General features: G+C 38.5%; 1 protein-coding gene across 4 annotated transcripts; it reads left to right on the top strand.

Moving 5' to 3' along the window:
• Positions 1 to 2,318: 2,318 nt before the first annotated feature.
• On the top strand, positions 2,319 to 20,522 carry LOC140967003 (protein CHROMATIN REMODELING 4-like). 4 transcript variants are annotated; one of them, XM_073427332.1, is made up of 11 exons: positions 2,319 to 2,810; positions 4,186 to 4,417; positions 4,761 to 4,862; positions 4,964 to 5,734; positions 6,624 to 6,728; positions 6,852 to 9,728; positions 10,209 to 10,366; positions 15,720 to 15,834; positions 16,795 to 16,865; positions 17,710 to 18,364; positions 18,448 to 20,522. In XM_073427332.1, the coding sequence occupies exons 1-11, from the start codon at positions 2,692 to 2,694 to the stop codon at positions 20,326 to 20,328; spliced, it is 7,086 nt and encodes a 2,361-aa protein (XP_073283433.1). In that variant the 5' UTR covers positions 2,319 to 2,691; the 3' UTR covers positions 20,329 to 20,522. The 4 variants fall into 4 exon arrangements, with proteins under 4 accessions (XP_073283433.1, XP_073283437.1, XP_073283436.1 ...); XM_073427336.1 differs by having other exon boundaries at positions 2,320 to 2,810; positions 4,208 to 4,417; XM_073427335.1 differs by having other exon boundaries at positions 2,320 to 2,976; positions 4,208 to 4,417.
• Positions 20,523 to 21,930: the final 1,408 nt, after the last annotated feature.

The raw sequence follows: 21,930 nt of genomic DNA, 5'->3' as shown, positions 1-21,930 counted from the left end.
GATGTAATTGAAGTTGGCTCCCTTCAAAGCATGGCTAACGAAATAGATCGGTTGAATTTTCTATTCGGACCAAGACCGAATTGACTGCTCGAGGAGTGACTGCTAGATAAATGAATAATGTTTTCTTGCCTCTGACCGGTTTATTGAGGATAGGCAGCTCAGCCAAGTAGGACTTCAACTCTCGGAAGGCTAGTTCACTTTCTATATTACACTCGAGTTAGAGGTTTTGCGGATAATCTTGAAGAAAGGGAGTGCCCGGTTGGATGATATAATTCATACACCCTGTTTTCAACAAAAATTTTCCCACATTTGTCGGACCTCTCATCACCAACACCTAGTGAAAGGTTTGTATAGAACTCAAGTACTGGCTTACTGCAATATGGCACCACCGCCGAGAAGATCGAGAATAGCCTTCAGTGTTGTAGAAACGCTATCCAATTCTACCTAGAGAGGGCATTAGAGTCGACATTTTTTTCATCAAGAAAGTCCCGATTGGCATAGAGTGAATCGAGACAAATTTGTGATATACCCTGTCAATTTTTGTACCTCATGTATGTTTAGGGGCAATCATATGGTAGTGAGGGCATGAACTTTCTCTGGATTAGCATTGATACCCCTTTGAGTAATCATATATCTGAAGAACTTGTTTGTCTGTATACCAAAAGTTCACTTGCTCAGATTCAATTTGAGTCGATAGTTTCGAAGGGTAGAACAATCTTTACCAAATCATCAACCAACTCTTCATCTGTCGTTGTGTTAGGATCGATTTATATCGATCAGTTAACTAAAATAGTGCGGAATTAAACTGAAGGATATATTTAAATATTTTGGCTAGGGTACTGTGATAACTGAATGAATAAGAATAACACACACGAGGATTTTTATGGATGTTCAGAGACTTCAAATGCTCCTATCTCACCCCTTATATCTCAACGATATGTATTCACTATACAATGAATGTAATAACTCACTTCAGTTTTGGGCTTAAATAATACCAAACTGAAACTCTTAGCTTTTCTTACAAAATATATCAGTTGATAAATGAATAGCTCAAATGAGTAGCCTGAATGCTATGAATATATAAATGAGTAATGAGCTAGAAATTGCGATTTGTAAACTGAATGTGAATTTGAAAACAAAGCGCAATTGATTGAAATACAATGTTTTTGTTATTCGTTACTAACTGTTGGCTTTTTACCAACTCGATCGTTTTACTCTTCTTCTTGGCAAGAGTTACTTCTTCCTCGACTGCTTGGCAAGAGTTACAGTCCTGAACTATACCCACTCATCATAATGCTTCATCTTTAGCTCAGCATATTCATTGATTTCGTCTATGATAAGGTCTATATGAGTCTGAATGGCATCTTTAGCTCATTATTAGGCCTTGGTTCTTCAATCAGTTTCCGTTTACCCGTCGGATCAGTTAGGGCGTGAGGAAGATCCTGTTCCGATCCTGTTGTATTCACCACTTCTCTGATTATCACACCTTTTGGTTGTTCCTATAGAAGAATTGTTGGCTGGACCACTGTGGTGAGGGGAGCTGGGATTCCGAGCAGCTTCAGAGTCTCTCCAGATTCAGTTATGAGCCTTTAAGGATATTCACCATTCTTTTCGGATCTGAGCTCTGTGGCTAGTTGGACTGATCGGATGGGCACTGTGGAGATAGGTGCCTCAGCTCCTGTTTGAAGTAATCTGAGCTCAGGTAGAGCTACTGGAACTGCAGCTGGCTTGGTATTCTGTGACCGAGTCTTTTTGATAAGCTGAGGTGAGGGAGTCTTCGTTGCATATTAGATTCGATAGCTATGTGATACAATCATGAAATATTCATAGTATCATCGCATGCACAACTAGAGAACCCTTGTCTCTAATGTACATCTTACACTCTGGCTAGAGATTTCATACACTACTATTTTGTTGTATCATATATGATATTCACACTCGTATGTAAGCGGTGAATTGTCGACTACAATGCACATGTTTCTACATATGTCGCAATTTACACTCAATCTCGCCATCTTGTGACCTTTGCGGAGTCGGTAAATGAGTTAAAGCACAATCCTAGTATGTAGAGCCTCAGTGTTGTCTCGGGTTGTAAGGACTAATGATGTACAATCATAACTGTATACTTTTCTTCCCGATAAATGATAATCACTTAGAAAATTCGAGAGAAGATCGCAAGAGGTCAGTTAGTTGATTTCAATTAACTTATCACTTGATTGCTTATGGTTCGTCTCAATACAAGAAAATCAAGATGACTCAAAATTATTATATCCCATATTGATATTGGTCTCTATACGCAAGACTTTGAGACCAAGTAACGATGCAAAACAACCAGAGACCGTTACCGTTCACAATTCACATGAAATCTTTTTAAGATCATACGTAGCTACAGTTCGTGTGATGGGTTTAAGTTTAAATATGCAGTAAGAGCCAATCAAATCCAATGATCCAAGTCTTGACCACCAGCTCACCGTTGCATGTTACAAACATAAACGGAGAGTTTATGCACGGAGACGGAAAGGATTTGAAAGAGAAGAACTCGAGGGAATGGGTTTTTCGTGGAAGAATGAGAGGGAAGAAGCGCAAAAAAAACGAAGGAGAGCGTGAGGAGAAGGATGGCGACAGGCGTCCCGTAGTTCCACGTGTCGGATCTTGAGTGGACGAATTCTAGGCTCGCTTCCCACAGCATACATGTCAGCGTGTGTAAAGGCCCAAAGTCCAATGACCCCGGCGAATCCGTCGCAACACACAATACGATACATTAACTTTCTCTCTCTATCTGTTTATTTCAAGTGTCTGCCCTGCCCCGTGTATTCTCTCTCTCTTCTTATTCTCGTTTCTCCGTGCTCCTATAACCTAATACCCTTTTCCCTCACTCCACCGCTTCCTCTGTTTCGATCCTTCTGTGCGCATGAAGAGATAAGACAGATTGGGGTTGTTTTCAAGTTTTTGTTGGTGTTTTGATCCATTAGCAAGGTTTTGGTGGGTAATTACTTTGTTATGGGATGTTATTCTTTCTACTTTTCTGACAAATTGAGCTGAAGATTTTGCATTTCGCACTTCGTTTTTCATGTGCGCGGGCGCGCTCTTTTATATTTGCATGTTATGGGTTTAAGTTGTAATTGAGTTAAAGTTGCGATCTTTTTAGTGTATATAAATTATAATTGTGTATGTCTTTGTTAATGACATTCGATTCTGGGTTTCTGTTTTAAGAATTATTAGTGTTTTTTGATCAAGTAGTTTTGATCTTCCATGAACGGAACGCACGATTGCATGTCATGTCTTGAACATAAAGCAGTCCATTTATAGGTTTACATGAAAAAAGCGTGTTCTATATATATGCATTCTTCACAGATTTTGATTTACCTCATGATCAGATTTTGTCTTTGCATGGATGTTCTTTTCACTGTATATTTCCTTTTCCATTTAGTTTTCAAGATACGCGATAAGTCATTTAACTTCGACCGTGTATTGAAACTGAAGAAGTTAGACATAGGTTCTACATTTGCAATCGGCTGTGTTGCTGTTTCTTATTCTTGATGAAGCATATAAATATCTAGTGGCAGTTTATTTAGAAAAAAAGCATAGTGATGAAAGAACATATGAAGTCTATTGGTAACTCTTTGGTTGAAAAATGAAGGCAGTTGTTCTCTAAGTCAGGAAAACCAAGAAAAAGGTAGCTTAGCCAGAGTGATACATGATTCTTAGGGAAATAAATTTAGAAGAGAGAATCATATTGGCCTCAAGAGCTATTCGTAAAAGCATGAGTGGTTTGTAAATAGCATGTCTATTTATAAAACGAAACTTGCGGTCTATTTAACAAATTTATATTGGCATCGATAGGTAGATTTATTGCCTTTTCAGTTCCTACAATTGTCATTCTAGGATCATCTTTTAGTCCATAATCCCTTTGGTTTAAACACGATTATTTGTATATTGGATTTTACTGCCAGTATTTCTTTCTTCCCCTACTTGTTTTTTTCTCTCTCGCTCGGGGAGTTTGAGCTTGTAATATTTACTTGTTAACTTTGTTACTTGCCACCATATTGCTTATGAGCGGAGTCTAATCTTAATGCCTAACCTAATTTCTACCTGATTTTATGGCACTCACCCTTCAATTTTTAAGCTTCTTTCCTCAACTCATCCTTTGTACTGTTGACTACATTCTGACATCACTCATTACAGTTCTCAGTGTATGCAAATGAAGGAAAACATTTCGAAGCCTAGTGCAATGCTTGACAGAAACTGGGTGTTGAAACGTAAACGCGGAAAGCTTCCAGCGGGTAAAGTTAAGCCTGGTGATAGAGAAAAAGGTTACAAGTCTTTCAAGTTTCCATCCACGACACTGTCGAAGCTTGAACTGAAAGAGCATGCTAGTTTAGATGGATGTTCTGGCAAGAGAAAAGGAAACGATGGGGTGAGTATTTGAATTCAATGTTTTCTATCTTTTGGTTCAATTTTTAAGAGTCAAATTCTGAAGCGGTAAGTGACACAAAATTGAACTGGTTCTTTCCAAATGGGGAAATATATGTTTTAAGAAAATCATTGCATGCTTAATTCAGCACCCCATTTGGCTAATTGTCTTTTTTTTGGTATTTTTCTGAATTTTTTTACCTTAGTTTTGTTTCCCAGCTATTTATCCCAGTTTCCTTGACTCATGTCACTCTTATGTATTAATGGCACTAATTGGACTTGGATGCTAGAATGTGTGAGAGCTTGTGTGCTGCTTATGACATGTGACTCACATTTTCTAATCTCAGTATTATTACGAGTGTGTAATTTGTGAACTTGGTGGAAAGCTGCTGTGTTGTGATAGCTGCCCCCGCACGTATCATCTTGAGTGTTTAGATCCTGTTCTGAAGGTATGTTTGCTCTGTGTTTGTTATCTTGACAATATCTGTGTAGAGATTCTTTTTTTTCATTTACATGCAATAACACATCATTGATTTCTTGTCTTCTCTAGCGTATTCCGTCGGGAAAATGGGTATGCCCAATGTGTTGTCAGAGACATGCTTCCCTGGAGTCTGTGAACCATCTGGACTCCATTTCAAAAAGAGCACGAACAAAGATAATAATTAGAAGGACTAAAACTGATACTGAATCATCTGCAACTGACAAATTTACTAAAACATCTGAAAGTTCTGCAGTTGGGAAGAAACATAATTCAGATAAAGAAAAATCATCCCTTTCTCGTTGTGGCCAAATATTTGAACGTTTGGAGAGTTCGTCCAATGATGCACACAATAATCATCAGAGTCATATGGTTCAAGATAGTTCAATGGATGATAGTTCTTCTTTTTGTGGCGTTGATAAGAAACTAGATGAATCCCGTTCTCGTAAACGAGCAGAGAAGCCAGCAATTCCTGCTGAGGGATCCTTATCCTTGTCGAAGGAAAAAAAATCAACTGCGAATGTGGAATCTTCTGAGATGAAACCTGAAGCATCATCCGAAAAATCATCACCTGAAAACAAACCTGTCCTTGCATTGGAAGCTGCCAATCGAGTGGCCCAAAAAAGAAAGCACAGAGCTTGCTCTCGTAATAATGATAAGAAGCATAAAGTTGGCAAGGCCAAATCTGGTTCTGGTACTTATAGAAAAGGTCAAGGGAATACCACACACCCAGGAGCTTCAAAATCTAAGAAAAAATGTAAAACAAATGTCCACAAGACTAGTTCAACTTCATTAAGTCAGGATAGTGGTAAAGATGTCACTGATATCCTACCAAAGGATGAGGTCCGCAACTTCCTTCTCGTTTGTTCTTAACAATATGAAGTTATTTTTTATTTTCGGTTGATGGGGCATCTGATGCTGAAAACCTGTAATTTTAACATTTTCACTTTTAATTACTGAAATACCCTTAAATTTTTAAGGTATTGTTAGGATGGTGTCACTGCTTATGTTTGTTATTATCTGCTTGATATTGTGATACAGATTGGAAACAACTGGAATTTTGGTCCACTCAATGGCAACGAAATGAAGAAATTCGTTAGTTGGTCCTACCCAAGCTTTTTTCCTTCACGAAATTACCCACTATGCAACGTTTACAAGAATGAATCTTTCATTAAAATTATAACCTGGTGTAGGTGAAGGGATATTTTCTTTGTTGTTAATAAAAAAGAGGTGTGTTAGAAAATGTTAAAAAACCTGTCGTGAACTGTGAGATTAATGACCTGAAGCGGTTTTTTCATCATTTGTTGAAGAACAGAGCCAAAGAGTTTGGTTAATTTGCAGCAAGTAAATTCAGGCTCCAGATCTCATTTTGTGATGGATTGCTGAAACCTAAACTGGACAGGACCAAATCAGTTGGGGGGATTTTTGATTCTGTCAAATTGCTCATAATCTAGTTTATAATTGATTGGTCTCGAAAAGTTTCTTCTTTTGTTGTGTCTTATTTAGACCTTCATTTGTGTGTGTTTTTTCTGTTATTATTGTTGTGGTTGCTGTCTCTATATAGTCTATATTGCATCTTCATCTTGTGAATTGCTCTCATCTTCTACACTGAAGCTCTGTGGTAGTTGTTTATTATGCCTTTTCTATACATTTTGATATTGTCATCCGATCTTTATCTGTTGAGTTTACTATGAATATTATTGTTTCCAAGATTTGGATTCGTTGTATACAGGTGATTCCTACTGTAGCAGCTCCCTATTCACTTGAAACACAGGAAGCAGAAAAAATTACAGTTAAACATGCAGCAGATGAAGAGCATGTTCTTGAAATTCAGCAGGTATGTGTTGACAGGACTTGTTCTTAAGAGCATGATGTTGTTTCGCAGTACGTGTTGAACCGTGCCTTTAATTTAAAAGTTTTACCTATATGTTAATCTTGTTCATCATTTTTAACTTATCAGGTGGATCGGATTATTGGTTGTCGAGTTAAAGTTGATAACAGAGATTTTGTTTGTGGTGCTGCGGTGATCAACAAAAATGAGGCACTTTTAGGTGAATCGTTGGTTGCAGAAGATCTAAGTACATTGTCTGAGGAAAATCCCTGCTCTGAGTTGCCTTTGGATGCAAAGGAGTTCCTTATTGGGAAGACATTTGTTGCAGAAGATCCAAGTAAACTGTCAAAGGAAATTCCCAGCTGTGGGATGCCTTTGGATGCGGTTGGTGATGGAAACTCAGGAGAGGACCATAAGGATGTTGCCAGCTGTTCCGTTGGAGCAAGAAACTTAAAAATTAATATGAATAAAGGCAAGCTACAGGTTTACAGAAGAACAACGACCAAAGAATGTAAAGAGAAAAGTTTGACAGATTCTTTGAGGAGAGACACTAAGGGTTCTGATTCCATGGTGGTGAATAACAAAAAATATAGTGACAGTAACTTGTATTTCGGTGCACCAACTGATGAGGTGGTTTCAGAGGTTGAGAAGAGTATGACAATCTTGGAGACTTGTGACAATAATGGTGGTTTGAAGGACAGTCTCACCTCTGGAACTTTAAAGAATTTTCTTAATCATTATTTGGATGAAAATGGAAGCACAAAGGAGGAAAAAAAGGTCACGAGATTGGGTATTGCTCCCAAAAAGAAATTCCTAGAGTCTCGCTTGGTTGAAGCTGGATCCACCACTGTCTTGTATGAGTTTTTGGTGAAGTGGGTTGGGAAATCTCATCTTCATAACAGCTGGATTCCCGAATCTGAGCTGAAAACTCTGGCCAAACGAAAATTGGAGAATTACAAGTCAAAGTATGGAACAGCTTCAATAAATCTATGTGAGGAACAATGGAAGATGCCACATCGAGTAATCGCTACCCGGTCCTCCATTGATGGATCAAATGAAGCATACGTAAAATGGAAAGGTCTTCCTTATGATGAATGCACTTGGGAAAGAATTGATGAACCTGCTATTGCAAAGTCATTTCACTTAGTTGATAGATTCTTGAGGTTTGAACCGCAAACCTTGGAGAATGAGAGTGCCAAGCTTAATTCAGCCCGAGACAAAAATGACTTCCCACCAAGTGACGTAATCAATCTCACAGAACAGCCTAAAGAGCTAGTTGGAGGTTCTTTGTTTCCACATCAGTTGGAAGCATTGAATTGGTTGCGAAAAAGCTGGCATAAATCAAGAAATGTGATACTTGCTGATGAAATGGGGCTTGGAAAAACAGTTTCAGCTTGTGCTTTTATCTCATCATTGTATTTCGAATTTAAAGCTAGACTTCCTTGTCTGGTTTTGGTTCCTCTATCGACAATGCCTAACTGGATGTCAGAATTTGCGCTGTGGGCTCCCCATCTCAATGCCGTAGAATATCATGGGAATACGAGAGCTAGAGCCTTAATTCGCCAATATGAATGGCATGCCTGTGATCCCCATGGAAAAAACAAACCATCTTCTTACAAATTCAATGTTCTCTTAACTACTTATGAAATGGTTTTATGTGATTCCACATATCTACGTGGAGTTCCCTGGGAAGTTCTTGTGGTTGATGAGGGTCACCGCCTGAAAAATTCTGGCAGTAAGCTATTTGGCTTGCTGAATACGTTTACATTCCACCATCGAGTACTGTTGACTGGTACTCCTCTTCAGAACAATATTGGCGAGATGTACAATTTACTCAATTTTCTGCAGCAAGCTTCTTTTCCTTCTCTTTCTTCATTTGAGGAGAAATTTAAAGATCTAACCACCGCAGAAAAGGTGGAGGAACTTAAGAAACTTGTTGCTCCACACATGCTCCGCAGGCTTAAAAAGGATGCCATGCAGAATATTCCCCCTAAGACTGAACGAGTGGTTCCTGTCGAGCTATCATCAATTCAGGCAGAATATTACCGTGCCATGCTCACAAAGAACTACCAAATATTACGCAACATAGGAAAAGGGGTTCCTCAACAATCGATGCTGAATATTGTGATGCAGCTAAGGAAGGTTTGCAATCATCCTTATCTCATACCAGGCACTGAACCTGAATCTGGATCACTGGAATTTCTTCATGAAATGCGAATAAAAGCTTCAGCTAAGCTGACTCTGCTGCATTATATGCTTAAATTTCTTCACAAAGAAGATCATAGAGTCCTTATTTTTTCACAGATGACCAAGTTACTTGATATCCTTGAGGATTACTTGACTATTGAATTTGGGCATAAGACATATGAGAGAGTTGATGGCTCTGTTTCTGTGGCCGATCGGCAAGCGGCGATAACACGTTTCAATCAAGACAAGAGTAGATTTGTGTTTCTTTTATCTACGCGCTCTTGTGGCCTTGGCATTAACTTGGCAACTGCTGATACTGTAATTATCTATGATTCAGATTTCAATCCACATGCAGATATCCAAGCTATGAACCGAGCGCATCGAATAGGGCAGTCAAACCGACTTCTTGTGTACCGGCTTGTTGTCCGTGCTAGTGTTGAAGAGCGTATATTGCAGCTTGCAAAGAAAAAGCTGATGCTAGATCAACTTTTTGTGAACAAGTCTGGATCACAAAAGGAGGTGGAAGACATCTTAAAATGGGGCACGGAAGAACTTTTTAGCGATTCATCTTCGATTATCGGAAAAGATGGTGACAACCACATCAATAAAGATGATTCACTTATAGAATTAGAGCATAATAATAGGAGGACTGGTGGGCTTGGGGATGTATACAAAGACAAATGTGCTGATTGTAGCAATAAGATCACATGGGATGAAAATGCCATTTTGAAACTGCTGGACCGCTCAGACCTGCAGTCTGGTTCAGCCGATGATAATACTGAAACTGAGCTGGAGAATGACATGCTTGGTTCAGTGAAGGTGAAAACTGTTTTCTGATTTTATGACCTCCTGTTACCTTTTTCTTATTTAGTATTTCTCTGTAAAACCAGAATTCCAATTTGTTTCTTAAATATAATCGTTACGGTTCAAATGAGTATGTGCACTTCACCACATATGTTAGGATATAACTTTATTACAGAGTTACATAAATGAGTTGGATCATTTCATTGGATGCTCTTATGGTACTTTAGCATCATATTTGGAAGAATGATTTTCTTCCTTTTGCTATCTCATTTCTCCTCTTTCTTCAATCATTTGTCAATGCTGATATGTTTCACGTTTATAGTTTCTTGATTAAATGTGAATAAATCTCGTGTCATTTCATGGTTTTTGGATCGATGCTGAAAGTGCTCTTGAAAAGAACTCACGTACGTAGGATTGCCACTCTAATAACGGGGAAATGGTGTTTTGATTTAACTAATACCCTTGTTTCTCTCTGTTTCTCCTTTTTCCTCTCAGTCTCTTGAATGGAATGATGAGTCCACGGAAGAACAAGCTGGAATGGTGTCAGGACCTGTGACTAATAACGACACAGGTGCGCCAAGTTCTGAAAATAAAGATGATATTTCTGTTGGCGTCATTGAAGAGAATGAATGGGATAGGCTACTGCGAGTTAGGTGGGGAATTCTATCTTTTCTCACCTATTTAATCATTTTGCATTGTGCTAATAAACCTCTGCATCTCATTCTTTAACAGAAAATGTTTTTATGTTTTGAATTAGTTGAAATATTAATTAAGTGAGGCTTTAGTGAGAATTTTCTGAGCTTCATATAAGTTTTTTTTTATACGAAACATAATATATTGATTGAATGTAAATAGCGAGTACAAGTAGCGAATAAGAAATCCGCTATAAACAAAGGATTAAAAACAAACTACAACGCCACTATCATGAGAAAACAAATTTCCAATCCCTGGATAAGTCTGAGACACTGAGATGTCGATATTCCGGCTGTAACATTGAGAAAACACTTGAACCCTCGGCGGGACAGGTATTTTTCAGATATTGAAACAATAGGAGAATGGATTAGGAATAGGGGAAGGAAAAAAAGAGTTATAAAAAGATTTAACAGAAAACAACCCTGAAGAATCCCCCAACCAAATTCTATGATCCTCTACACCCCACTCCAATCGAACACTCTGTAGGACCCCTAAAAGACTTGTGAACTCACTATCTTCTCTCTCCGAAAAATTCCTTCTAAACCGGACATCCCAATGAATAGGGAAGTTTCCACTGCTACAGAGTACATCAACAAAGCTTATGATTGGTTTGTTCTTTAAAGTGCAGATCTCAAATAACGACGGAAAACGAAGTTTGAACGGAACCCCCCCCACCCACTCATCCTCCCAAAACCGAATAAAATTACCCTTTTTAAGCACCCCCTAACCAACTGATGAAAAACCGGAACGATCGAGAAATACATTTCCACGGACTTCTGAAGGTCGTATTCCCCGCCAACCCCAAATCCCACCCATTATCTTCAGTACCATATATACTGGCAATAACTTTCTTCCACATATTCTCCCTATCCACTGAACCTCTCCACCACCATTTACCAAGAAGCGCCTTATTTATTAAACGAATGCTTCCCAATCCCAGGCCCCCTCTGTCCTTAGGTTTGCACACTTGATCCCATCCTACTACATGACAATGCTTCTCACCATCGGCCCGATCCCAAAAGAAATTCCTCATCAATTTATCCATAATTATCCCCACCTTGTTCGGCACCTTGAAAATGGCCATAAAGTAAGATGGAATGGCACTCAAAACAGCCTTAATCAACGTTAGTCGACCCCCCTTGATAAAAATGATTTTTTCCAGCTAGCTAACTTTTTTGCCATATTGGATAAAACCGGTTCCCAAAACTCCATAGTCAAAGGGTTACCTCCCAAGGGAACCCCTAAATATTTAATTGGGAACTTCCCTTTCTTGCACCCGATTGTCATTGCCAATCCATCTGTCTCCTCGTCAGACATATGCAGGCCCACCAGCGTACTTTTTCCAAATTCATGTTAAGACCCGAGAGCAATCCGAACCTCTTTATTAGCTCCACTATCTCTAACAAATGATGTTTTGATTGTGCGAAAAATAATGTGTCATCTGCAAATTGTAGGTGAGATATTTGTTCTTTTTGTCTACCTACCTCGAGTCCTCTAATCTTGCTGTCTTCCTTAGCCTTATCAACCATCCTTCCCAAAACATCGACTACCAAATTGAAAAGGAATGGAGAAAGCGGGAAAAAGGAATGGAGAAAGCGGATCCCCTTGTCTAAGTCCTCTCTGTCCTTTAATTTTTCCTCGTGGCCTTCCGTTGATAAAGATCGAGTAGGAGACATTAGAAACGCACCCCTTGATCCACTTCCTCCACCTATTGCCAAAACCTTTCTTCTGTAATACCCAATCAAGAAATCTCCATTCGACGTTATCGTATGCCTTTTCCAAATCAACTTTGAACACCCAACCTCTCTTCTTATTTCTTCGATAAAATTCCACCACCTCATTAGCGATGAGGCAGCAATCCAAAATTTGTCTACCTTTAATAAAGGCACATTGATTCTCCGCAACCGTGGAACTAATGACGCTTTTCAATCTGTTTGTCAAGACCTTAGCCAAAATTTTGTACAAACTCGTTATGAAGCTAATTGGTCTGAAGTCCTTTATCCTCATAGCATCTTGTTTTTTCGGAATGAGGCAGATATACATTTCATTTGTTAAGCCATTAACAATTCCACTATCGAAAAATTCTGCGAACGTCCTAAGTAGATCCTCTTTGACCGTGTCCCAATTATGTTGAAAGAAGTCCATTGTGAAACCATCCGGCCCCAGAGCCTTAGACCCATCACTGTCAAACACCGCCTTTTTAATCTCTTCCTCGGTAAAAGGTGATTCCAAATTTTCCGATTGAATCCTATCTATCTCACACCAATCCAAGCCCCGAAATTCATCTGCCTCTCCTTCGAAATCTCCCATCTCCCCTTCCGTTTTCGTATACAATCTCCGGTAGAATCCTAAAATTTCCTCTTCAATCACTCTTTCGTCAGTGACCCTCGAACCGTTCTCCAATTCCACTATTTCAATCAGCGCTTTGTTTCTTCTATTTGTCAACAAAGAATGAAAAAATTCCGTGTTTTTATCCACTGCCGTCATCCAATTCAATTTGGCTTTTTGACACTGCATTTGCGATCTTCTGAGCATGAGTGTTTCCAACTCGCCTCTTAAATGTTTCCTTTCCTCTTTCAGAGAGTCAGACCACCTCCCCGACCCCTCTAATTCATCCAACCTTTGAATACCACTGCCCAACTCCTTAATTCTATTTCCCACATCACCGAAAACCTCTTTGTTCCATTTGGACACTTCAACTTTCATCCTTTTCAATTTTTTCATGAACTTGTACCCTTCCCAACCTTGAATGGTCCCATTATTCCACCAATTCTTAACTAAATCTTTGAACTGAGAATGTGTCAACCAAACGTTTTCAAACATAAAAGGAGCCGGACCCCAACGGAATTTATTGATGTCGAACATGACTGGACAATGATCAGAGGTGGTTCTGGGCAGAACCCTTTGTCTGTAATTTGGGAAAATTTCTTTCCAGCCCTTAGTAATGAGGAATCTATCTAATCGACAACAAATTGGATATGCCCTAAAATTCGACCACGTGTACTTAGCATTCAAAAGTGGGGGATCTAGAATTTGTAATTCCTCTATCAAACTATCAAAACATCTCATGCTCGTGGTTATGGAAGGACTGTTCAATTTTTCACCTGTGTTTCTGACCACATTAAAGTCTCCTCCCAAACACCACTTATCACCACATATCGAGTTCAAACCAGCTAGTTCATCCCAAAAATTTTGTCTCTCTCTTGGCTTTACCGGGCCATAGATTGCCGAGAACCACCATTTGACTTCCTCATTCCCACGAATTTCGATGGACACCGAAAACTCTCCTATCAAATTGTCACCCACTGCCACCACTCTAGGATCCCACATCACCAGTATACCCCCCCTCTTCCCACTGACGGTAGACAAACCCATTCAACAAATCTCGATTTCCAGATACTTGCCACAAATTTCTTGTCCACCCTATCTCTTTTTGTTTCCAATAACACAACAATTTCCGGTTTTTCGGTGCGTATGACATTCCTGATTAATTCTCTCCTAGCTGCTGCCCCTCCACCTCATATATTCCAGGATAGGATTTTCATAATGAAGCGATGGTTCCCTTGGAGGTCGAGCCTCTCTCATAATTGATACCACACTGTAATCTGTGAAGTTCTCTACTCAAAGTACCGTTCGACTTCCTATCCCCTTCCCCACGAAGTCCAATTGTATGTACCTCATCTTTTCCAGAACCAGCTTTAATTCTGTGACCCATCGCAGCCCCATTGAAATTTTCTTTCTCGATTCCCGGCTTTTCATCGACCTTCTCCATCCCCCCTCCTAAAAGACCACTAGCCAACCCCAAAGCCGAAAAAGAAACTGGTAAAATAGAATGAAGCATGAGTGAGTGATTGAAAAAGGATGAGTGAAGTCCAGATAATACCTGTCCCACGTTAGAACTCGTGTTTACCGCTTTTTGATGCATGTTGGAGTCAACATGTTTTTTCGGTGGTGAGAAAAGCCCTGCCAAATCCTCAAAATCTTCCTCCATTGTAGCAGACTGCTCCGATCGAATTGAAACCTGACTATCCGTTTCTGAGGATACCATCTCGTCCTCCAACAAATCCTCATGTGAGCCATCAAAATCAACGTCAAAGCTGCCATCAAGTTCGCAGATAAGCTTCTTAGGGCTGTTTATACCTTGGATTTTGATTCCCTCAGTACTAAGTTGGTCCTTATTCTCAACAACACCTCTCTTAGATCTTCTGTGATAAGTTTTCCCATAAGTATGCAATGATCTTTTAGTGTCTACAACACCCTCTTCACTATGCATCCCCTTCGTCGGCGTCGCTTCCATTGAATTGATTTGAAACTCTGAAATCTTATGTGTTCTTTAGGGACGACTCTCGAAAGGGTTTTGATCACCTTGCTACCAGCACTTGATGACGAATCGACACTCTTACTTGCTGATGCTTTTTGTTTTTCCTCCCGAACAGTAGGACCAAGCATTTCATCCTTCTGATTTGAGTTAATAGCCGTGCCAGGGTGCTTCTCCATTAATTCGTTGTCTAATGCATGGGCTGGTAAACTTTTCTTCTCTTGATTACCTAGGCTGTGCCCTCCTTTGAACCCCTCCTCAAGAGTTTGCATCTTGCGAATATTGCTGTTTCCCCACCCCGCCAAAGTTCTCTTGCCGTTCACCACAACTTGAGCGTTAGTTTGCTTTTCGTCTGGTACGCTTTAGGGTCAAAGGTTTCTACCCTTATACTTATCTCTGTCATTTCACCTTCAAGTGGAATTTGCAATCTACTATGGATGAACCCTCCTTCAGTGCCTTTAACCTTGATTTTAGTTGCACCAAGGTCACTAGTTGATAAAGTTTCAGCGCTGATTTCCATCAGACCTCCGCAATGATCCCCTATAATCTTAAAAATATCCGGCCTCCATAGATTCCAGGGTAGCCCATATATGCTAATCCAGCTATTGCAGCAATTTTCAACAATATATGCCTTGTTAGAATCTTTCCTCCATCCCTCAAATTCCAACGAAATCCCGTTATCAAAGAATCCTCGTTCCTTGGGGGTGCTTTTTGTGTATTGGGTTAACTTTGTCACCAGTAATATGAGTATCCATCTGTGATAACACTGAAAGAAGATGGATTTATGTGTTTCCCTGTATGAGTTTATTTCTCATTCAGTTATTCTTTCTTCATTGACAATGGTATAGCCTTCATAAATTGTAAGTACCCGTACCCCTTAAAATATCTATATAAATTTGTGGCATGTGTATATGCGACTGTAGAAAGTGTATAAATTAGAGTTCCCTACATTGTGAGATAGGTCTTGTCTTAGTTGCTGCTCATGGGTTTTGTAGATGGGAGAGATATCAAAATGAGGAGGAAGCAGCTCTTGGTCGAGGAAAACGCCAGAGAAAAGCTGTTTCATATAGGGAGACATATGTCACTCATCCTATTGAAGCACTGACTGGAGTACTCCTTCTTTCTCTCTATTTCACCCTTTTTTCTATCAATTCATCTATTTATTATACAATAATTCAAATTATAATGTTTCTTTTTATCCATGCACATCCGTCTATCACCTGTCTGTTGGGGGAACTTGTCATTTTTTATGTGTTTTGAAGCCCAAGTTCTTTATTAATGGTTTGGAAGCATTAAAGTAAACCTCTGCACATAGACGTCGTATTTTTTTAAAATTCTGGTTATTCTGGTACATTTGTACTTTGTCATCTTTTGACAAATTACACCTCTGCACATATATTTCATGTATTTAAAATTCTAGAAATTCTGTTACATTTGTCTTTGTCATCTTTTGACAAATTTACAGTAGTTGTACAAGTTCACTTTCTGTGAGTTATCTTTATAATGGTATCTGATTAAGCCTTGATTTGCATATGTTTCAATATATTATAGGCTTATAGCTTTTTCCAATTGGGAGACAGCTTCCAGTAATCCATCCAAACTGGGCATTTGTGGATTAAGATTTTTAATATTTCAGAGAAATTCCTCAATCAGACATTAGTGCACTTTGAAAACTAGATTGCCTTGGTTTTATTTTGTTAGGAGATGGTTATACTTTTTTTTTGTGTTGTCTTTTCTGAGAACTTTTGATCTGGTTCAGATCTTGTTAACTTTTGCGTTTCTGTTCATTTAACCTTGTTTGGCCAAACTGTTTTGCTTTACAAAGAATATAAAAACAAAAATAGAAACAAAATGTTGCAAATTGGAAATTGCGTTGTTTGATAGCCTCAGTTTTATCAGCATTAGTTTCACCTCTCAGTTTTATCAGCATTAGTTTCACCTCTTATTTACCTTCTGTTAGAATATCTTGATTTCTTATAATAACTTTCATTGTGTCGAATGTTTTATGTTGGACTGAGCTATCTATTAGATTTAGTCATATCTGAATGGTATCTTTTATAATTTGGTAAGAATTTTACTGTGGAAGAACCGGAGCCTGAGGGGGAGTACACACCAGCTGGACGAGCTCTTAAAGAAAAATAGTGAGTTGCACTTGATATTCATTTTTCACATTTTTGTAGTAACTTTTCTAGCACCAGGAAGATATGGTATTCTCATAATTTTCATTTATTGAGCCTTCTAAAAAAATGGTTTCTGGAGAATACGGTTTTAAATTCTTATGCTTTAGATATAATATCAATGAGTGAGTATAGTTGAAGAGGGTAGAGTAAAAATTAATAGTACATAGCTATGGGGAGGAAATGGAACAAACTCTAAATTAGAGTGAATTGTGTTGCTTTATTTGTATCACTGCCAGAAATGGACAGGAAAACATGTCTTTATCACAAACTCCAGATAATGAATTTCCCTTTGTTGTGAACCCTGAAGTAATGCATTTTATTTTTGTACACAAGCCATCGCCGTCTGAAGATAATTAAGACAATACTAAAAATTAAACTCCTATCGCAGAAAAGGGTGATGAGCTTTATTGGTGCAAGTCTTTAGCATGCATTTTATACTAAGTAGTTGATTTACATATTTGAAATTTTTTATGGAGTTTCATTTGAGCTACATTATGTAAAATGAAAGCATTATACAGGATAAAAGTTGTAATTGCAAATTTGAAACTCTCAAGAAGTGTATTTTCGTGAATCATGGATTCTTATGTATTCTCTTTTGATCGTTAACGAATATTACATCTCATATTTCTGCAATTACTCGTTAAAATTCATGTATTTTCTTGACTGTTAGCTCTATAGTCGTATATACGTGCTATTTACAATTTTGGAGATTTGCCACAGATATAAAAACAGTGATTGACGACTCTCTTATTTTTCTCTAGATTTTGATAAATCAATACTTCTGTTGCGTTGTTTGTTTAAACAGTACCAAGCTTCGTTCTAGACAAAAAGAAAGATTGACCCAAAGGAACATGAAGGGGTCATTGGCACAGCTTCTGGGACCGTACAGGCTAGAGTTGATGCCTCAATTTCCACCTTTTCATTCTCAAGAAGGAAAGAAAATGGAGGTGTCAGTTCAACCTGTTGAAGAAAAAATTCCAGATAGTGAATTGGAAGGTAAGAGTCATGGCCAAATGATTGAACCAAATAGCATGACTGACTCAAACCTGAAGCTGGGAAGAATGTCCAAGCAGAAATCTAATTTTCTTCTGCAACGTCCTGTGACATCCACTGGCCGACACATGTCTGAAGTTTTCACGACCAATGACCAGGACACATACTCCATTGATATTTGGAGGCATAACTTACCACCAGTAATAGGATTATGTGCCCCAAATGCTCCTAAAAGAATGGATCCCCTGCAGAGGAAAATGTCAAAATCCTACCAAAGACAAACCAAGCTAGGGCTTGGAGTTGAGTTCCCAATGAGATCTACTTGTTGTCCCTCTGGCATGTCAAATGAGATGACTGTTAATGGTCACGAGTCAATCCCAACCCGATATAAATTTCCTGATTTTTCATCCCGAACTTCTCAATTTCCATGGAGTGATGTCTCGGATATGCATCTACCATTCACTCCCGTGAGTTGTACATACCACTCTCATGCATATATTTAGTCCTGAAAAACTATAGATTTAATCTAACTTTTTACTTTCATTTGCAGCATTCATTGAATGCCCTGATAGATAAAGCACCTGCAGATCATTCTAGGAACTCTGGTGCAATTAATTCTGATTTCCAAGAAAAGGTGCTATTGCCCAAACTACCGTTTGATGAGAGGCAGATTCCTAGATATTCAATTCCCGGTGCAAACTTCCCATATATGACTCCTGAATTGTTCCCAAGCTTATCGCTGGGATCTAGAATTACAGACACAAATGATGGTGTCCGTGTTCTTCATCTTCCCATGTTGCCAAATCTCAAATTTCCACCAGATCCACCCAAGGATAATCAACAAGAACAACAGTTATCTCCAGTATTGGGCTTAAGTCAGGTGTCATCTACATTTGCATCATTTCCTGAAAACCATAGGAAGGATCTTGAGAACATCATTCTAAGGACTGGATCTGGATCTGGATCTGGATCAAACAGCCTTCTGATGAAGAAATCTAAAATAGATATCTGGTTGGAGGATGAACTTGATCATCTATGGATAGGTGTTCGTAGACATGGAAAGGGAAGATGGGAGGCAATGTTACGTGATCCAAGGTTGAAGTTTTCAAATTTGAGAACTGCTGAGGATTTGTCAGCTAGATGGGAGGAGGAAGAACTCAGGATTTTGGATGGGCCAAGACTTCCGGGACGAAACTCTCTCAAGCCCCTGAAATCTGAGAATCCTTTGTTTTCTGGAATTTCAGAAGGAATGATGGCACGAGCACTGTACGGAACAAAATACGAGCCTTTGAAATTCCAACCACATCTAACTGACACGAGACTTGGTCTTGGTGGTCTACCGTCTGGGCCACCACAATTAGATCGATCTGATCCAGCACTTCCAACTTGGAGTTCAGATAAGTTCCCAATTTTTTTTCCCAGGGACTTTTTCGGAGGAATCATTCAGGGATCAGTTGTTTCCTCTAGCACTCCTAATGAGCCACCCTTTATTCTGAGTTCATTAGGATCGATTTACTTGGATTCTCATGGATTGCAGCAAAGGGAGAAACTAAAGAATGTAACTAGGATGGGGATGATGCCTGACCTTCATAACATGGGAAACAGTGAACCTGTTGGTTCTCCTCAGGTCACTGGCTGTGAGAAGGTTCGAAATTATTCGGAGTCAAAGGGGAAGGAAGAAGTTGCTAGATGTACTTCTCCAAAAGACAGTTTACCTCACTGGCTTCGAGAAGCTGTGAATGCTCCTGGTAAAGCCTTCGAACCTGAGCTGCCTCCTGCTGTGTCTGCAATAGCACAATCTGTTCGAATTTTGTATGGGGAAGGTTCTTCCAAAATACCTCCATTTCTTGTTCCTGCTCCACCTCCCCTAAAGCCCAGGGATCCTATGAGCGTTCTGAAGAAGAAGAGAAAGCAGAAGAAGAGGTTGCATGCATCTAATAAGTCCTCTCAGGGTATTGTTAATAGCTTCCCTGCTAACCATGATATAGAAAATGTTGGATCAACTTCTGTTGCAGGAAGGCTGGAGCTCTCAAAGTCAGGGGTTTCTGGATTCCCCTGGATTGATGGTAATCTTAACTTCCTTCCCCGTGATGACAAACTCGGTCCTTTTTCCTCATCAGTGATGCCAACTGCTTCAAAGAAAGCTGTTGTATGCTTGTCTCCTTCACCTGAAGTCCCAGAATTGGCTGGCTTTCATGTTGCACCTGGTCCACCTCCTGCCATACCCCCGGGCTTCATTAATAGCTCGGTCGCAAAGTCAAGTTCTGTTGACCAACAAGGAACGGAATGGGAAGCAAAGGAGGTATCATCTGTGTTGAAGAGCAGTGCGGAAGTGGATTCGGACAAAACACAGTATGACGCTTCGCAGGCACGACAGTTAGATGAGGAAGTGATATCTTCTCAAGTTACCCTGTCAGCTGATCGAGATTAGATGGATGCCGGTAGTTGATTGGAGTTCTGGTTCTTTTTATGTGTCAGGCAACCCAATGAACTCAATTTTGTAGTGCACTTTTGAGGTATTTGTGTTTGTTAGATGTCAGGTGATTAGTTATTTAAAGTCCTTGTAGATCTCTTGGGCAGTGTATTTGTACCCCTATTTTTTCTTTAATTATATGACCGTTTCATATATATATATAAAATAAAATATGACCGTTTCATATATATATAAAAAATAAAACGAATAAGTGGTGCAATGGTTGCTATTGAATTTTACAAGGCTTGTGCGAGACTGGTGAAACATGCGATTTGTGGTCATGAAATTTTATTCGACTTGTGCTAAATTGTTCTTCAAAATTTTCCGACGACCTAATAGCATGATAATGTCGGCCAGGCCTGTCCAGAATGCAAGCATGATGATATTGGTGAAGCCTGGTCCAGAATGCAGTTGTTGGTACCCATTATGCTAATGTATGGACCAACGGTGGTAAGGTCAGATAAGTAGCTTGATGTCAAGTGTTTATATCTTTCTTGTCCAAAATATGTGTGTATAGTATCATGTCCAGAATTCTGCTGGGAACTATGATAGGAGATACGTCGCTTATCAAATCAATTGCCATAAGATCATATTCATAACTCGATATCAAGTGTGCATATCTTCTTTCTTGACAAAATCACTCGGATTAGGGACGTCTATTTACTGCCATAGACAAGAAATTTGTTCTAAAACCAAAGATTAATAAGATATGCTATGTGCGGTGATCAGGGCACCGTTTCCATTGAAACTAGTCTTTGGGAGGGCATTGATTTATGCTACCATGCTCTTACATCTCTCGTTTGTTTATGACTCTGCATGTATGTGCAATCTACCACTCTACGTGCTAAACTGCGTCGCTCATTGTTTTATCATTTGTTATTAATAGTAAGAGATATACATTTATGTGATATGAATTAACTAAGAATTTTTGTTTTGAAATACGATAAGCCTTTCATGTTTATACTATAAGGCATAGTTTGGTATACATGATATGATAAGTATGATATATATATAATATAAAGATAAATCAAAGATAAGTATGATGGTAAGATAATATATTGAATGTATGGTATGATTTTAACAAAAGTGATTAAATTTATATATTGGATTGTAATGACAAAATTAACCTTACCAAAAAAAATTTAACCATGTGTGTGTATATATGTTTCATTGTCATAAAACAATTATAAATAAATTATTTATCAAATAATCTTATATATTTTTAATTTAATTTGATGTGTGCAATACGCTAGTTCGTTTTTCACCTTTTTATATATTTATTTTATTTATATTTTACGTTTTAATATTTTTTTTATTGTTTCATGAGTTTATAATTTGATTATGGATATTTTAAAATAAATTTTTAGCAAAATTTCGAAATATCTCAAGTTTAATAAATAGTATAGATTCATTTTCATCCTAACTATTTAGTTTTAAATTTTAATAAGAAAAATATATTTTCAAATTTTAATAAATTATGTATGCTCTAACACAATATCAATAACAAGTTTTTATCGAAGGAATATCTAAAACTAATTTAAATCCCAATGCTTGAGAAAT

This window comes from Primulina huaijiensis, unplaced genomic scaffold (genome assembly GCF_012295235.1).
Source record: "Primulina huaijiensis isolate GDHJ02 unplaced genomic scaffold, ASM1229523v2 scaffold21623_ERROPOS600000+, whole genome shotgun sequence".
In the NCBI taxonomy this organism is placed as follows: Eukaryota; Viridiplantae; Streptophyta; class Magnoliopsida; order Lamiales; family Gesneriaceae; genus Primulina; species Primulina huaijiensis.
The sequence above is the reverse complement of the archived record's forward strand: the minus strand, read 5'-3'. Positions and strand labels throughout refer to the sequence as shown.